Source organism: Acipenser ruthenus, chromosome 4 (assembly GCF_902713425.1).
Source record: "Acipenser ruthenus chromosome 4, fAciRut3.2 maternal haplotype, whole genome shotgun sequence".
Classification (NCBI taxonomy): domain Eukaryota; kingdom Metazoa; phylum Chordata; class Actinopteri; order Acipenseriformes; family Acipenseridae; genus Acipenser; species Acipenser ruthenus.
The window spans coordinates 102,171,703-102,191,069 of NC_081192.1; the positions used below are offsets into that span (position 1 = coordinate 102,171,703).

General features: G+C 39.0%; 1 protein-coding gene across 2 annotated transcripts; it reads left to right on the top strand.

The window, feature by feature from the left end:
• Positions 1-1,128: 1,128 nt before the first annotated feature.
• LOC117399777 (presequence protease, mitochondrial-like) lies at positions 1,129-19,361 on the top strand. 2 transcript variants are annotated; one of them, XM_033999150.3, is made up of 27 exons: positions 1,129-1,370; positions 1,682-1,784; positions 2,176-2,282; positions 2,514-2,665; positions 2,770-2,884; positions 3,138-3,234; positions 3,657-3,817; positions 4,185-4,311; positions 4,494-4,582; positions 5,323-5,451; positions 5,586-5,699; positions 5,896-5,992; positions 6,189-6,323; positions 6,469-6,607; positions 6,836-6,952; positions 7,699-7,828; positions 9,205-9,325; positions 9,413-9,489; positions 9,864-10,029; positions 10,209-10,309; positions 12,588-12,708; positions 13,589-13,657; positions 14,705-14,817; positions 15,345-15,470; positions 16,794-16,939; positions 17,190-17,292; positions 19,022-19,361. In XM_033999150.3, exons 1-27 carry the CDS (start codon positions 1,324-1,326, stop codon positions 19,113-19,115), a joined length of 3,096 nt encoding a protein of 1,031 aa, XP_033855041.3. In that variant the 5' UTR covers positions 1,129-1,323; the 3' UTR covers positions 19,116-19,361. The 2 variants fall into 2 exon arrangements, with proteins under 2 accessions (XP_033855041.3, XP_058879265.1); XM_059023282.1 differs by having other exon boundaries at positions 2,207-2,282.
• The last annotated feature ends 6 nt before the right edge of the window (positions 19,362-19,367 follow it).

Sequence of the window (19,367 nt, forward strand, 5' to 3'; positions counted from 1 at the left end):
GGAAACAGGCATTGTCTAAATGGTGAATATGAAAATAATTTAAAAGGCATACCAGTATCAATCACATAAGTACTTGACACTACAAGAGTTACTAGAGGTTGGTTTCATTGGTCATGCATCTATGCAGTCATGAATCCAAAATGTCATGTGACAGACAATCACTGTTTAACCCCACATGATGATACTACCAATAACTCGTGCTAAAGAACATCCCTGAGCAAGTTACATCACAACATTACATCATAAGTGGATCAGTGGTTCTCAAGATATGTAGTAACACTAAAACAATCTTAAATAATTCAATGGCAAACATTTTTGTCTATATGAGGTCCTCAATGTCTTCAATGTTGATATTAGTTTTGGTTCTCATTTTTTTATCCCACCAACAAATGATAGTTAAAATCTTGTATTGGTCGCATTAAGAGGATTGTGTGTATGTTGGTTATTGCACATACAGTAGACATTAGCCTTGCATCACTAGGGTTGTCAGGAGGCAGGGGAAAGTGAAATTATCACTAGGGTTGTCAGGAGGCAGGGGGAAGTGAGGTCAATCCAGTGTCAGGGTGAAGAGGGTAGAGGAAGCATAATCCAGTAAAGTTTTAAGGTTAAAAGGCAATAACAGTGATAACAGGGACAATGACGTCATTGTGTTTATTTCAAATGATCTCATTTTGAAATTGCGCAATTAATTGCCGCTCCTTTTCTTTTTTTCCGGCAGCAGTTTGGTAGGATATAGAAGTGATGTTGCTGTGTACTGTTTGAAGTACACAATTTTGATATACTTAAAGACTTATCGGAATAGGACAATAGGTTTTCCAGATGCAAAACTATAAAGTGTGACACATGTACAGACGGACGGACAGTCACAGATTCTGGGCTATACTATGGAGGAAAGTCTACTATATTTTGAAGCCATTTGTGAAAAGAGCTGCTTGTGAGGTCCTTGCTCAACAACCTCAAGAAAAGTCCGCGTTCACGGCTGTTGAGGACATTCAGGTCGATGGCATCATCACCTCACATAACTTTATTTATTTCCAATATTCACTTTCTGCCAGCAGAGGGCGATTTCAGATCAGATAAGATTACCGTTATGTGAGCAATAGCCAATGGGTTCCGTTGTACTAATCACATCTGGCCAATTGGAATTGAACATACTACGAGGTCTCTGTAAAGTGACAGCTGTAGAGAAGCATGCTGCAGTCCTCTATGTGTGTTACATATAGAGACAAATTAAGGGCAGTGAAGCGCAAACTTAAAAATGCGTATAATTAACTGAATTACATACCGTCTTCAGTATTTAACTGATATTGTTACGTCTCCACAATGTTTAGGCAAACGACGGGTTTGTTAAAAAAGCTTAGACATTTAAGGTGAGTGTGTACAGCACTTGAATTGCTACGTCTTACCAAACTGTAATTCACATCATCCTTTATGTACAACTAAGCGCTGGGACTTTGTTTGAATGAGAGAAATATGCACAATGAAACTCTGTCTAGCTTAAGTTCTACAAGTCACTGTATTAGAAATAGAATCGTGATTGCATTTCATACAGACAGTATTGTTTTGTGTTATGTTGTATCGTCTCGTATTGCATTTATCTGCCTGTGTATCTATATAATGTATGCACGCGCTGCTATGTTTGCTAATTAAATTTGAACACGTATGCTCCTTTTTTAAACAGTTTTGTAGGTCAGAAACCATGGAGGTTCAACAGCAGTTCTGCCAAAGAAAGAGCATTGCTGTACAAAGCTGGGGAGAAAATCCATGGGTTTACAGTGAATCAGGTATTTCATGTTCTATACTCTCTCTGTATGAGTGGTTGAAGGGAGCTGAATAATATAAAATGAGTAATGAATAAATAAATAAATAAATAAAAAGGCAGCGCGAGACCCAAAGGTCTTGGGCTCAGTGCTGCATCATTTGACAACCACATTTCTATTTTATGTAATGTTTACAAACCGTTCGATCCGATATGCCATACTCCATAGATTATGCGACTGGGCACACTTTGTTTTTCTTTTCCAAAACTCCCATTTTCTCAAATTTGCTGTTACCATAAGCCTTGATGTATTAGTATCCAAAGAAGATTGTATATGGTAATGGCCCAATCCTTGGGTTTTATTTGCATGGGTAGAACTTTAAAAAGGCTAACTTATTTAATTGTTTATCTTGCAGGTGACTGATGTTCCTGACTTGTTTCTTACAGCTGTAAAACTGACCCATGATAACACGGGAGCCCGGTATCTGCATGTTGCAAGAGATGATTCCAACAATCTGTTCAGGTAGAAATTCCAAATATTCCTGTGCCTACAAGAAAGCTCTGTTGCGCTGGAGTGACTGAAACCAGAAGGGTAAAGGTGTGGCAGGCTTACAACTGTAAATTTGTTTTAGCAAATATAAAATGGCAACTGTTAAAAGAAAAAAAAGAGAAGTGTGTTAGCAATGACAGGCTGCATGGAATGACTTTTATATTAGAAAGTTTCACATTCAGACCTTTAAAATGTGTTTTGCAGTGTGCAGTTCAGGACCACTCCAATGGACAGTACTGGAGTACCTCATATTCTCGAGCACACAGTATTGTGTGGCTCTGAGAAGTATCCCTGTAGGGACCCCTTCTTCAAAATGCTGAACAGATCCCTCTCTACCTTTATGAATGCATTTACAGGTTAGTATTCAGATTCTCACTCTGGTCAGGCACCATGTGGATGCCCAAAGTTTGGGATCCAATACATAGATGTCCTTTCTAATTATGTTTTCTTTTACTTGTAGCCAGCGACTACACAATGTATCCATTTTCTACACAAAATGGCAAGGATTTTCAAAACCTTCTCTCTGTGTATCTGGATGCTGTCTTTTTCCCTTGTCTCCGAGAACTAGATTTTTGGTAAGACTCTTGTAAAGATGTTTCTCCATTATTACAGAGGTAGCTGCACATATGTCACAATTTAGAGTTTCACATACATCTAGAGAGCCACTTTTGTAAGTGTGAGCTGAGTTGGTTAGGATACCTAAAGAATGTGTGCAGCAAACCTTAAATGTACATTGTGTGTGTCCTTTGGCTTAACCTTGGGGGTCTTGCATACATCCTGTGACATTATAATTGCTGTATTTTATGGAATATATTTTTGCTGTTCCAGGCAGGAAGGTTGGAGGCTAGAACATGAAAATCCTACAGATCCAAATGCACCTTTAGTGTTCAAAGGAGTGGTCTTTAATGAAATGAAGGGAGCATTTGTGAGTAACCCTTAAAGATATACAGCTTTCTTATTTGTTGCTTGGAATGCTTGTCAATAGTTAATCACTAATTTTGATGATGTGTGCTGTCACTGCTGTTTTGATAAGTTGTGTTTATGCTGTTTGACTTGGTGTCAGCTGCTCTTCGTTTCTCGTTGCCAGCAATAGACATGTGTGAAATAGGCTTGGTCAGTCAAAGTGTCTTTCAAGCACCACTGACATAGAATAGTGCACTGGAAACTGGAACTGAAGAGCAGCTTCTGAACTCCTTTCTAAGCACTTAGAGCACAACAGGAACCACATGATTTCAAACATCATAAAAGGAAAGTGACAGTGTATGAAAAGTATGAACATTCAATTTGAAACTAATTATTGATGTTAAAACAAAAAATAAACACCTGTTTTGTTTTTATTCATTGAAGACCGATAATGAGAGACTATATGCACAACACCTCCAAAATAAACTGTATCCTGACCATACTTACTCAGTGGTATCAGGTGGGGAGCCTCTTGACATCCCCGAGCTCTCCTGGGAACAGCTAAAACAGTTCCATGCCACACACTACCATCCCAGCAATGCCAGGTACTGTACAGTGTCAGAGCAACATGTTTACTTGTGTTCCATTTCGTATTAGTATTGCTAATACTTTTGATATGTATTTTGTTGTTGTTGTGGTCTTTTCAAGTATACATTTTGCATTTCACTTTATTTTTGTTGCCTTTGCAGTCTTTAAGAATTAAACATGTCATTATGTTTAAAATAACCTAATTTAATATCTCTTTTCATCAATAAAGCTTGCTATTTAGTGTTAAATACACAGCATGCATTTATAGTGAATTCTTTTAGGTAGTTTTCATTTAATTAACTGTATTTTTTTTTAGAGTTCAGGGGCGTTTGGGTGTATGTATAAAATTCCTTTCACTTTAAACAGCGATATTTCATTTCTCAGGTTCTTTACCTATGGGGATCTACCTCTAGAGCAGCACTTGAAGCAAATCCAAGAAGAAGCTCTGTCCAGATTTCAGCGCACAGAACCACAAACAGCTGTCCCACCACAGACGCATTGGAGCAACCCTGTACGTGAATGAGTCCACATCCGACATAGCATAACCTTGAACACACATTTTAGATGTATAGTTTGTGTATTAAGTTGCTATGACTAAGGTATATATTAGATACAAACACTTGCAATGTACATACTGTGAGCTAATTAAGTGTGTGTGATATATTGCTGTGCTGTGTTTAAAATGTTTTACAGAGGGAGCACCATGTGACCTGTGGGCCAGATTCACTGGCTCCTGATCCTTCCAAACAGAATACAGTCTGTGTCAGTTACCTGCTTGGAGAGTAAGTAAATACAGTGTAATGAGTCTACAGTGACCACCAAACAAACTAAAGGTCTCCCTGTATTAGGACCTGCTTTCTATTGAGACCGTTTTAGTTAATCTGCTTGATGTAATATTAAAAAAAAGTGATTTGAGTTTGTGATTTGTTTTACTTGACAAGCATGAAGTCAGATCTATAAAGTGTTGGTTATAACTGGTTCTTTATTGGCAGGGGTTCAAATGCAAATCATTGGGCATTCTCGCATGTGAACCATCAGAATGGTTTGGTCCACTTTGAGATCATAATAATAATAATAACAATGAGATAGAACTGCCCTGTTTAACGGGAGCTCTCAGGGGGCGGCTCACAATTGGCCGAGCACCGCCTGGAGGAGGGAGGGGGGGTCTTAGGTCGGCCAGGGTGTCCTCAGCTCACCGCGCACCAGCGACCCCTGTAGTCTGGCCGGGCGCCTGCAGGCTTGCCTGTAAGCTGCCCAGAGCTGCGTTGCCCTCCGATGCTGTAGCTCTGAGGTGGCTGCATGGTGAGTCAGCAGTGTGAAAAAAAGCTGACAGCACACGCTTCAGAGGACAGCGTGTGTTCGTCTTTGCCGCTTCCGAGCCAGCGCAAGGGTGGTAGTTTGTATTTTTTAACTTTGGCTTGCATGCGGGCCCCGTATTTGAATCCCTGTTTATTGTCCTTCGTGTGCTTGTTTAAGAGCCCTTGACAGAGAAGCAGTATGTTCATGATACTTTCTTGTTTAGTATTACAGATACCTTTGAAGCCTTCACATTAAATCTTTTGTCTTCCCTGATGGTTTCTGGACCCAACTCCCCATTTTACAAAGCCCTGATTGAGGCCAAGATTGGAACAGACTTCTCTTCCGTTGTTGGGTATGTGGCAAAAATGATGTTCAAAAGAGAGGACATAACACTCAAAAAAAAAAAGTAGCCCTTGCATTGCCTGGTGTGAATGATAACAGCAGCAGCTGAGAAAACAAATTACTGTTTCTTTTCCTTTCTTTTAGTTTTGATGGCAGCACCAAAGAGGCCTCCTTCAGTGTGGGCTTGCAGGGGATTGCAGAAAAAGACATCGAAACAGTTAAAGAAATAATCTTCCAAACTGTTAATGAAATTATTGCGTAAGTAATCTACATGGTAAAATCGTACTGTACACATTAAAAAACAGAATTACAATAACTTTCTTAAAAAAAAAAAAAAAAGTTTCTCTAAAATTATATTTCCTGTCTAATATCCTATTGTGTGTTCTGTGTGACTAATTATTGCTCTGTCTGTAATAAATTGAAATTAAATGCCTGTACCTGTGTTTTATCTAAGCAATGGATTTGAGGAGGAAAGGATAGAAGCACTTCTTCACAAGATTGAAATCCAGATGAAGCATCAGAGCACCAGTTTTGGTCTTTCCTTGGCCTCTGTAAGTTTCTTTCTTTTTTTTTCTTTTTTAATGATGTAAAAATAATGATAAACAGCACCCTCTCCTTCGATGTTATAGTAATAGGTTTCTGTAGCTTTAAATAAATGTGTTACATTCTCTACATAATGGTATTTTCCTCTAAGGTGATGTAATGGAATGGTGGAATGCTTCTTTTTTCATTTGCATACTTTTTTAGTATATTGCTACTTGCTGGAACCATGATGGGGACCCAGTGGAGGTTTTAAAGATCAGTGACAAAGTGACCAGGTTCAGGCAATGCCTTCAGGATAATCCACACTTTCTTCAAGAGAAGGTCAAACTGTACTTCAAGGTAAATGTACTATGTGTAGCTATACAGATCGTATAAAATGGGCATGCTCAATAGTGACAGGATATTACTATAGAGTATTCCAGTTTAACATGAAACACGTGGGCCAAGTAAAAATGTGTTCATGACGTATCTAATCTCTACCTAGGATAACCCTCATCGGCTGACCTTGTCAATGAGTCCAGATGAGTCTTACTTTGAGAAGCAAACTAAGGCAGAGGATGAAAAGCTCAAACAAAAAGTCAGTGCCTTGTCTGAAGAGGACAAAAAGCTAATCTACGAAAAAGGCAAGTCAAAGAAGCACAAAGTTAAAACTGCAAGGTTCTACCTGCTACAGACTTGGTCATTTCACGCTGATGGGGAAGTAGTGTATGGGATAACACAGTAGTGGGATATGTTTTCAGATGTAGCTAATTTAATGCAGCACTGCAGAATGTAGCTTATGACATGGTGAGACAAAGACCTTTGACGTTTGTGTTGCTGTGTACATTATGCTTGTTAATTGTGTCTCCCAGGTTTACAGTTGATGGCTGCTCAGAGTGCAACCCAAGATGCCTCTTGTCTGCCCGCACTGAAAGTGTCTGATATTCAGCCAACTATTCCATTTACACCTGTGGAAATGGGAAAAGCAGGTACATTTTAAAATAGTTTGGTAAAGGAGAAAACTGATTTCGAGCAGAAATATTTTGCAAGCAATGCACACTTAATAGTGCAGCTTTATAACCACTGGCCAAAGGGGAAGCTGTCAGAAAACTCGAAATTCCTGTCAAAACCAACACTAAAGGAATTAAATAACCTGAAATGAGAGCCACCAGCTAGCTACTGTTACCAGCACCTTTTGTTAGATTGATTTGGGGGTTACTGAGGGTCTTCTGTGATGGCACAAACTCCTTGTGGTGGCATTTGAAAAACACAGTTTTAGGGACATGGTCCATTCGTAATTCATGGACGAGGCACAGGCGATGCTAGAAGAGGAACACGGTTTGGTTTATTCCACACTTTAAATCTGTAAAGAATAACAAGTCATTCGATTTCTCAGGTAAAACAAACAGCTGGAACATATATATTGTACTAGTTTTTTTCCCAGTCATATCAAAAAGCACATTTCTCATTTCTAGTGGTTAGAAAAAGGTCCCTGATAAAAGCTTTGGGGTTAAAACCTGTGTCTACTACTTCACTTGTGTGATCATTTTTACCTGAGAAATGGAATGGCCTGTTACTCAAGCTCAATATTCCACAGCATATGTTTGGAGAAAAGGTGCTTTTGTTAAAAATCCTCAAAAAGACCAAGTTAAAAGATCAGGATGTAAGCGTGTATATTTAGTGCCAGTGGGGTTGTGCTTGGGTGTTTAATATAACTCCTCCTTCACATCTGCAGGTGAGGTCCCAGTACAGTACTGTGCCCAGCCCACCAATGGCATGGTTTATTTCAGGGCAATGTGCAGCCTGAACACACTTCCCGAGGATCTCAAAATATATGTTCCACTTTTCTGCAATGTCATAACTAAGTAAGTAGGTTAAGACCTTCAAGCACTCACGTTCTTAACTGATTAAAAAATAGCTATTCTTAACATAAATTTAAAAAGGTTTTTTCAAATGAATGCAGTGTTTCTCATCAGGGGTTTAATTAAATCTTATAGTGGGTTCAAGCTTAGCAACATAAATTAATCGCCACACCAATGAAACCACGAAATATGGGCATTGACTAAAGGCCAAAATTAGGCCAGTGTAAACCACAGCTGTTTGTACGAACCGCAGGTCCACATGTCTACTTCATCCTCCATTTCGGATCTTGGTATTTTGGAAAAGTGTTTTTAGACATAAAAACAAATACTTCATTAAAGAAGTCAGTGAGGAATGTTGAGTGGTTTGGCATGTAAGGCATTTTGCCGCCTGTGTCGCTGCCATTGCTTTCATGTGGTGTTGGACAGATCAGCGCGGGACGATACCGCGCGTCCCGCGGTGACGCTTAGCGGTAACGCTCATATCAAATCCAGAGCGATTTTTTTCTGGCTGCCACGCGGTACCGTCAGTGTATTAACCAATCACAGCCAAGTGCTGACAACACGTGCTTGCTAAGAAAAATCATGAATGAAACTGTTGTCTACGGGGGTGTCCAAGCACCCTGAAGTGTTTAATCCCTCCCACATTTCATAAAAGGACATACATCTGATAAGCATCCTTCCTGCCTTTTTTATATTTCTGTAGTTCACTACTATTTTTGTATGTTTCTTTGCTAAGCTCAGATCGCTCATTTCATACACCTGCATATAGATGACAGAAAAACAAAGTTGAAAAACAAACCAGTGCTTTTATTTAGTAGATTACATATATGGGGGGCATTACAGCTATGGCCAAAAGTTTTGTATCATGCCCTATAAAATTAAAAATGTTACGTTGACATATTAAAATTACATATCGCTTTGTAGTTTTCTAAAAATTGAAAAATGTGACAATTTGAAATCTAACATGAAATACTGTACTACTATTGTAGTTTCCGGTAGACTTGAGATACCATTTTGTAGTTTCTTAGATTGCATGATGTTAAATAAAATATCGAAATTATGTTCATAGAGTTGTTTTTTTTTTTTTTTTTTTTTTTTTAATATGTCTGCATCCTAATATTCTACTAGGTGATGCAAAACTTTTGGCCATATATGTAAATTATATTAGAGTACAATAGCCTATGGTGTCAACTACTGTACTGGACTATTACATTTTTCTATATTGTAAAAAGTCAGTCGCGCAGTGCATACCGCTCCTGTGTGTCCGGGTGCAGACTAGCAGTACCGTGAAAATGCCCAGCAGTGCCGCGCCACGCCTGACTGTTTCGGGCTTTAGTCGAAGTATAATACTCTGATGTTAAAAATGTTATTCATTTCAGGCTGGGATGTGGAGTCATGGACTACAGACAGCAGTCTCAGCAAATTGAGCTGAAGACTGGAGGAATGTCGGTTTCTCCACAAATTATTCCAGATGCTACTGACCTAGATATGTATGAACAGGTAATGTAATAGATACAACAGAAGCAAAACAATGTACTGTATCTTGTTTCTTTGAGTTGAACTGTATGTTACACTTTTCCCCAACAGGGGGTGCTACTCACTTCTTCTAGTCTGGAGAGGAATGTGCCTGATATGATGCGACTCTGGAGTGAGATTATTAACACGTGAGGTTCCTTTTTGTTTTATCTTTAGCAGGTTTCATAGTGTCAACAAAGTCCTTCTGGGGAATATTTTATTTTAATTGAATGAAGGGGACCAGATTAGCGTTGCACTAGTGCTAGAATTATTGTTTACCTTATGTAGAATGTTTTGTCAAGTTGCATTGTAGTGTATACTTGATTGTGGTCCCCAGTGCTTCTATTACTATTGTATGTATATTTTTATGTCATTTTTTAAATATGCATTTATTTATTCATGAATGTATGTATTTTCTTTTTCTTTTACATTTACATGTAAAGGTGTTTTTTTTTTTCTTGTAGTTAAATTAAAAAGATTCAACTTTAATTTCTCAGAAGACTTGCTGCTCTTTCTGTTGCAGTGCCTGTTTCGATGATGAGGAGCGGCTGCGAGTGCTGGTTATGATGTCAGCTCAGGAACTCGCCAATGGGATTCCAGATTCCGGACACACGTATGCAATGATTCGAGCTGCCAGAAACCTCACTCCAGCAGGAGACTTGCAAGAAACATTTGATGGCATGGACCAAGTAAGACGTCAACAGAATGCATTTCAAACACTGGCTTGGTCATTATTTACACCCGTAATTTTGAGTTTTGATGATCGAGAAGTACAGGTTGAGAGATGTCTTTTAAAGTCTGAATGTACGCTTGGCGACAGAACAGCAGAGATAATAACACAGTAAGTCTGCTTTTTTTTTCCTTTAAGGTGAAACTTATGAAGAGAATTGCAGAGATGTCCAATCTCACCCCAATACTGCGCAAGTTTCCGCGCATTAAGAAACATTTATTCAACCCAGAGAACATGAGGTAAGGACCATGTGATAGGGGGAGTGGCATCCCCCGTCTCATGTTATCTTGTTAGACTAGTGGTTGCAAAGCCAGACCATGTGCAACAGGCAGTATAAGTGTGTATGTGGCAGCAGGGTGCCTGCTCCCACACAGATACAGCTGGGCAGAGCTGTGTGACGGTGAGGAGGCAGAGAAAGCGGTAGTGTGTGGCAGAACAATAAACTCAACAGTGCAAAGATTTGTTACTGTCAATATTTTAGTAATTACAGATGTGACCCTGAATGTGACACAGACTGTCTTTCCCATGTCAGTCCAGTCCGGTAATTAGTGCCTGCGTGCACTGTGTTTTTGTTGTTATTATTATTGTTGCCATTGTTAATAATGTGGTACTGCTGTTATGATATTTATGTGTCTTCTGTTGTGTACCAGTATAGTAATTGCATTTAGTTGAAGCTCGCTATACAAGCCATGCATCAAAACTAAACAAAAGGGTTAGCTAACATCATCTGCGACACCTGGGGTTGTTCATAGGGATTACTGAGGAGCTGGTATCTCCTGTATCATCATGATCGGTCACATTTTAAATACTGGTATATATGAAAAATAGAACAGGTCTGTGTTTATAAGCATGTATATATGACTGGCTGTTTATTGGTGACAGAGGTTTGATGTGTATTTGAATGCTGGTTATTGTTATCGCTTCTGGAGTGTCCTACAGTAGTATAAGGGGTGGAATTAGAGCCCTAGGGATCAGCCCGTGGTCAGAGCAGGACCAGGCTGTGTTAAACGCAATCGGTGAAGAGGTCAGAGTGGGCTTGTCTGATACAGTTGAAATGGAGCCCTAGGGATCAGTGTTGATCAGCCCATGGTCAGAGCAGGACCAGGCTGTGTTAAACGCAATCGGTGAAGAGGTCAGAGTGGGCTTGTCTGATACAGTTGAAATGGAGCCCTAGGGATCAGTGTTGATCAGCCCGTGGTCAGAGCAGGACCAGGCTGTGTTAAACGCGATCGGTGAAGAGGTCAGAGTGGGCTTGTCTGATACAGTTGTAATGGAGCCCTAGGGATCAGTGTTGATCAGCCCATGGTCAGAGCAGGACCAGGCTGTGTTAAACGTGATCGGTGAAGAGGTCAGAGTGGGCTGGTCTGATACAGTTGTAATGGAGCCCTAGGGATCAGTGTTGATCAGCCCATGGTCAGAGCAGGACCAGGCTGTGTTAAACGTGATCGGTGAAGAGGTCAGAGTGGGCTTGTCTGATACAGTTGAAATGGAGCCTTAGGGATCAGTGTTGATCAGCCCGTGGTCAGAGCAGGACCAGGCTGTGTTAAACGCGATCGTGAAGAGGTCAGAGTGGGCTTGTCTGATACAGTTGTAATGGAGCCCTAGGGATCAGTGTTGATCAGCCCATGGTCAGAGCAGGACCAGGCTGTGTTAAACGTGATCGGTGAAGAGGTCAGAGTGGGCTGGTCTGATACAGTTGTAATGGAGCCCTAGGGATCAGTGTTGATCAGCCCATGGTCAGAGCAGGACCAGGCTGTGTTAAACGTGATCGGTGAAGAGGTCAGAGTGGGCTGGTCTGATACAGTTGTAATGGAGCCCTAGGGATCAGTGTTGATCAGCCCATGGTCAGAGCAGGACCAGGCTGTGTTAAACGCAATCGGTGAAGAGGTCAGAGTGGGCTTGTCTGATACAGTTGAAATGGAGCCCTAGGGATCAGTGTTGATCAGCCCATGGTCAGAGCAGGACCAGGCTGTGTTAAACGTGATCGGTGAAGAGGTCAGAGTGGGCTGGTCTGATACAGTTGCTGGGGCTAGCTTCACGCTGCATTCAATTTTGTTACTGCTGCAGTTTTAAACTTTTCTTTTTGTTAATTTTGTTTGTTGTTGATACTGTGCACATGGAATAAGATGAACGTCAATGGGCTTAAACTCTTTTTTATTTTTTTTAATTTTTTTTTTTTAAACCACCACACTACTGCGTTGTTCCCTAATTTACTATATGTTACGAAAAACCAGTAACCACCCGGCAAAAGGTTCCTGTGACAAAAGACCACAAAAATATGCTGTCAGTTTTTCTTTTCTTTTTTTTTTTAAAGCTGCAGTTCATGTATCATATGGCTTCATGAACTTCTGAATCAGAATTTGGTTTATCTTATGTAAAACATATTCATTACTTTTTTTTACTGTTAATATTAAAGTATTTATCATTGCTATTTTCAAATTGCTGAGTAAGACTAACTTGATGTTAATAATATTTGCATAAGCATATTATGAATTCTGTTCTGTTTTATTTTGACAGATGTGCTGTTAATGCCACTCCTCAGATGATGTCAGAAGCATCCTTGGAAGTGGAGAAGTTAATGAATTTAATTGCTAGGAAGAAAAAGGAAAGAAAACATGTTCGACCCAACATTATTGAGGTATCTGTTTTAAACCTACCTAAAGTATTGTATTACGTAACTTATCTGTCAATGCATATTTTATTTGTAAAAAGTATTTAACTAGCTAAAACATATATGATTTACAGAACTGTATACAATTTATTTTCTGAACCAGGTCTTGCTCCATATATATGTTATACATCTATTGCAGTAAAACTGAGGCCAATGAGATTATATGTATACTGTTCTTGTTGATAATTTAATAAACAGGAATTACCAGATAGAAGATGAAGCTTTTCCAACACAGAGGCAGCAATCTTGCAAAAGTTACTTTTATTGAAAGACCTGTTCATGTAATATTGAATGAGAAACTGCCACATCACAAGCAGACCAACTCGGTTCTTTCTTTTACTTTTTGTATACCTGCTCAGTCAATTGCAGTGATTTTATGTATAGTTGATGAAAGTCTATGTGATATGGAATAATAATAAACAATATATCTACAAAATATATTAAGGGACTTCATTATATCGTGTAACTTAACTAGCGTTATATACAGATGCTAGTTAACTAGGCCATTTCTGGATGAATGTGGGAAGCATGAACTGTAAGGTATACATTGCCCTTTGCTGTCAGCCTCTGTCCTGACGGATTCAGCCTCCAAGGCAGGAGAGGATGGGGCAATGCACCCTTAGGGAAACATTGTTGGAGAGGTTGCAGAAGTAAGGCTTTGAAGAAAAGCAATGCAGGCGGAAAACCAAGACATACCACAGGTTTAAATAAGGAGACTTGTTACAATGCCTTCAGAATCACACTAAAGTTAACACCAAAAGTAGTCACAGTCTGAATGATAAGGATGCACTATATAGAACAACCAATGTGAAACGTCCCTGTTTCCAGTAAACCTTTATTTTTACAGAAACCACTGGATCCACTGGTTGGAAGTAGTTTTAGTCCAGGATCAGGTCCTAGCAGGAAACTCATTTCTGTAAGTACTGGCAGAATAAGGATACTGCATTTACCCTAAACTAGCCAGTTCTTTCTTCCTACCTCATACAGTACTTTCAGGGTGATTATGAATTTAGTAGGCCACTCTGTTATAATGTTTGTCATTCTTTTAAAATGTGGATCACATTTTTAGAAATTGATTTTACTGTCATGAGTAAAGTTGATGAGATGGAATTGACACAGTCGACATATACAAGTCTAAAGGCTGGCACACATGAGACCCAATGCGATTTTTCATTAGGCGACGATACTTTCGCAGTGACATGACCATACACACCAGAAACGACACAGAGGTGATGCAACAGATTAGAAAACTGCCAGATCAATAAAACTATATAAAAAAAGACTGGTCCATATTCGTCTACATGATGTAGTAGTTATGAGTGCCTTCTCTGAAGGTATTTCAACATATGGCAATAAATCACACACACCAGGCTTCTCCAGTGCCTTCGAATGGACTCCCATATATTACCTTTCAAATCTGTGTCTTTATAATTGCGAAGTAATTCCGTCATTTTGGATACTGCTTCACCCTGCTGGACCACGTGCATTGAAGCTGTTCTCTGATTGGTCAATTCCGTAGTTGTCGCATGACTAATTGTAAGAAATAGGATTCGTTTGTGTATTTATTTCATGTCGCCCTGGTGTCGCCTTTCGTGTCGTGTGTGGTGTGAAAGATACTATTTAAAGGTTCTATTCATTTTGTCGCATCGCTGCAGTTTCGCTTGTCGCATTGTGTCTGGTGTGTAGCAGCCTTAAGGGTATAGGTCTATTGAAAAACATTTAGAATTATTGTACCTGCACCTCCACAACTACGATTTACTATTCTCTCATAAACCATTTCAGCTCCCAACTTCAGGTTCCATTACAGGTAGTTCCAGTAGAAATGTCACTGTACATGTCATTGTCGCTTCTTCATACATCCATTTTACTACATATTATAAACCATTTGATCTAAAGACATTCTCCTTAGTTTTTGTTTAATTGTCTTTTAACAGCATGATTTACATATTTCTTCACCTTTTAGGACCCAACTTTTAAACCCTGCCAGATGAAAACATATTTTCAGCTTCCTTTCCCTGTGAATTATGTGAGCGAATGTATTCGTGCTGTTCCTTTTGCAGACCAGGATTATGCCAGGTAACTGTTTTAATAAATAATAAGAATAATCTTTATTTTGTATAGCGCAATCATGCAGCACATCTCAAAGCGCTTTACAATCTAAAAACACACTAACACAATCGTAAATAATCACACAGACTATAAATATTAAAACATAGCATACAGAACAGACATACTATAGAAATTCATAAAAGCAGATCTACACAGGCTGATATGCCAATTTAAAAAGATGCATCTTTAAGTGACTTAAAAATATCAGCATTTTCTTTTCATCCTTAATTGTCTGTGGAAGGGCATTCCATAACCTGGATGCATAACAGCAAAATGCTCTATCTTCCACAGACCAGAGCCAAGTTTTTGGGACTCTTTAAGAGCCCAGCTTCAGCAGATCGCAGGTTTAGCACAGGAATATTTTCAATTAACATGTCGGAGATGTAGCTTGGTGCCACACTGTTCAAGGCCTTGAATGTCAGCAGTAATATTTTAAAATCATTTAGTTTTGTGAAAATGGTTTATCTCATTTTTTATTTTTTATTTTTTTTAAGTCTTCAAATACTTGCACGACTGATGACAGCAAAGTTCCTACATGGGGAAATCCGAGAGAAAGGCGGCGCTTATGGAGGAGGAGCAAGGATGGGTCAGGGTGGATTATTTGCTTTCTACTCTTACAGGTAATAAAACATTTGTGTGATAAAAAGCAACATATTATGCAGAGCAGTGTATACAATTCAAATTATAAACCATGACTGTTCTTTCTCTCTTACTGCCATTGCATAGTGAGGTCAGAGTCTTACTCTGAGTTTTAATGTAGCGTTTGAATAAACATGCTATACTTCCCAAGCAAAGTAGCATATTGGCTTCACAACTGTATTATGTAATTCTCTAGGTCAATTTTGATAGTGGTTTTTACACTAGAAGAATCAACTCAACCTGGTCAGTAATTTACAAACCTGCCACCACCACTGTCAAAGCATCATATCGCAGACATTCGCATAGATCCTGTATGCTAAATGTGTTGGTGACCTTGGACTTGACCTCTGACCTGTAATAGCTACCATAATGAGGTAATATAGTGCCACATGGTTTAACCCTTTGCGGTCCTATGTCGGACCTGGTCCGACATTGCAATTTTCCCTTTCCGGTCCAATGTCGGACCCTGTCCATCATCAAAAAGATGTAAAAAACAGGTCTGTAGTCGTTTTTTTCGCCAGAAAACCATTCAATGGCCGAGTGAGATCGATAGGAGCCGAGAGAAGCCGAAAAAAAAGGGGCGTATCTCATGAACACAGATAGCCCCGGCACCACATAGATAACACGGACATAAACAAGATAGCTGCTTCTGCATCCAGCGCTCAAAGAATATCGCAGACATTTTGCAGAGCTTTTTTTAGATGTTATAGTAATAAAATAATGACTTGGATCGCATTATTGAGGAGTTTGATGATAAAACGAGTGATCAAGAGATGATCGATCGGTATGCACTACTATGAAGAGTTATGTGAAAAATACAGCGAACAAGGGGTGGGCGGGGCTGGAGATGCAGTACTGAGTGTAGTGCCTTTTAAACCTGTTTTACTGTGAGAAAAATACTTTTAAACAGTGCGTCTAAAATAAACTGCGCGTTTGAAAATAAATTGGACCTGATGCGCCTGAAACACGCTGAATAAATGGACCGCTAAGGGTTAATCGTGGTCAGTTAATGATACAGATTTTTTTTACATATCCATTTCCTTTTATTTAAAAACAAAAAAAATCATTGGATCAGACATACACATTTTTTGTTGCTAGTATTAGTAAACTGTTTAAACAGATTTTAAATTTCAGCAGGTCTATAGAAGCAACAACTAAATAGTATGGTATTCAAGTTTATTAGTCCCTTCCAGTGCATGTAATACTGGATGTGTGTATTTAATATAATTACGATAGTGAAAAAAATATATAGTTTGTTAGTTGGTTTACCTTGAGACGTAACAAATGATTATATTTAAATGTAGGGACCCAAACTCTATAACAACACTGACTGCCTTCAGGAAGGGAGTAGAGTGGGCCAAAGCTGGAAAATTCACACAGCAGGACATTGATGAAGCCAAACTGTCCGTGTTTTCAGCTGTTGATGCACCTATAGCTCCTTCCAACAAAGGTACTGTATACACATTTTCTTCTCTCAGATCAGTTTGTCCTCTATATATATATATATATATATATATATATATATATATATATATATATAGTGTCCTAGGTGTTGCTTGTTTTTAAAACATGATATTTAGTTGCCCTGTATGAAGTGCAATGTAGTTTGTAAGACACTAAAGTACTACTATATATATAAATGACAGCTACAACAGCATGCTGTATGTATAACTGTGCTCTTGATTCTTTATGTATTGTAGGCATCAGCCAATTCCTGAATGGCATCCCTGATGAAATGAAGCAGAAACACAGAGAGCAACTTTTTGCAGTCACTCACAAGTCCCTGGTTGAAGTGGCAAACAAGTGAGTTTGTTTATTTTTCTGCTTAGGTTGCAGTTTTAAAGTCAAATACAGTGGCTCTCAAAAGTATTCACGCCCCTTGGACTTTTCCCACATTTTATTGTGTTACACCATGGAATCAAAGTGGATTTAATTAGGAATTGTTTCCACTGATCAACACAAAAAAAGTCCATAATGTCAAAGTGAAAAATAAAATCTACAAATTGTTCTAAATTAATTACAAATATAAAACAGAAAATAATTGATTTCAGGTTAAATACACCTGTCTCTGGGAGGTCCCACAGTTGGTTAGTACATTTCCTAACAAAAACTACATCATGAAGACGAAGGAACATTCAAAGCAAATCCAGAATAAGGTTCTTCAAAAGCACCAATCGGGTAGGATATAAAAACATTTCCAAGGCATTGAATATCCCCTGGAGCACAGTAAAGTCCATTATTAAGAAATGGAGAGAATATGGCACAACTGTGAATCTGTCTAGAACAGGTCGTCCTCAAAAACTCAGTAATGGGCAAGAAGGGCACTAGTCTGGGAGGCCACCAAGAGGCCTATGGCAACTCTAAAGAAGTTACAGTCTTCCACGGCTGAGGTGGGAGACACTGTGCATATGGCAACAATAGCCCGGGTGCTTCACAAAACTGGCCTTTATGGGAGAGTGGCAAAAAGAAAGCCATTGTTGAAAAAAACAAATCAAATCTCAGCTAACGTTTGCCAGAAGGCATGTGGGAGACTCTGAGACCAAGTGGAAGAAGATTCTATGGTCTGATGAGATAGAGTTTTGGCCTCAACGCTAAGCACAATGCACATCATCCTGAGAACACCATCCCTATCGTGAAGCATGGTGGTGGCAGCATCATGCTATGGGGATGCTTCTCTGCGTCAGGGCCTGGAAAGCTTGTGAAGATGGAGGGCAAAATGGATGCAGCAAAGTACAGAGAAATCCTGGAGGAAAACCTGCTGAAGTCTGCAAGAGACCTGGGACTTGGGAGAAGATTTTTCTTCCAGCAGGACAATGACCCCAAACCTACAGCCAAAGCCACACTGGAAAACAAAAAGGTCAATGTCCTGGAGTGGCCCAGTCAAAGCCCGGACCTCAATCTAATTGAGAATATGTGGAAAGAGTTGAACATTGCTGTTCACCAAAGGTCCCCATCCAACTTGACCGGAGCTTGAGCAATTTTGTAAAGAAGAATGGGCAAAAATTGCAGTGTCCAGATGTGCAAAGCTGGTAGAGACTTATCCAAATAGACTCATGGCTGTAATTGCTGCCAAAGGTGCCTCTACTAAATATTGACTCAAGGGGGTGAATACTTATGCAATCAATTATTTTTCTGTTTTGTATTTGTAATTAATTTAGAACAATTTGTAGATTTCATTTTTCACTTTGACATTATGGACTTTTTTTGTGTTGATCAGTGGCAAAAACTCCTAATTAAATCCATTTTGATTACATGTTGTAACACAATAAAATGTGGAAAAGTCCAAGGGGGGTGAATACTTTTGAGAGTCACTGTAGATGTTTTAATGCTATAGAAAATCGGAAAAAAACATTTCTGAAAGAAAATTGTGAAACCTGATTTGTACTTTGTTCCATGGGCATTTGTTATGAGATGATATTTATTTTTTTCACATGTTTTGGGTAAGTCCTAGTTACTGACACTGGTGAGGTGTTTTTGTCTTTTGCTGGGGATATGCCTGTTGCCTACATGCAGTTCCCTTTTATTTCAACAGGTACCTGGGAATTGGACAGAGTACGTGTGGATTAGCAATTCTGGGGCCACCAAATGAAAGCATTAACAAGAATCCTTCTTGGGTTGTCCGATAATTAAAAGATCTGCTGCTGCTACATTTGATACTGTTGTAGGCACTCCAGATTTAACCAGAAAACAAATTTCCTAGTATCTCTTCTGCCTGCAATATCTTATAACCCAAGTATGTTTTAGTTACCTGGTGGTTTTTTATACAAATGTGTTTTGTGTATGTATTGAACTATAGTGTATGTATTAACATAATTTAAAATGAAAGTAATCATCATGTTTAACATAGGCAAATAAAGATATTCTAGTTTGTGGTTGTT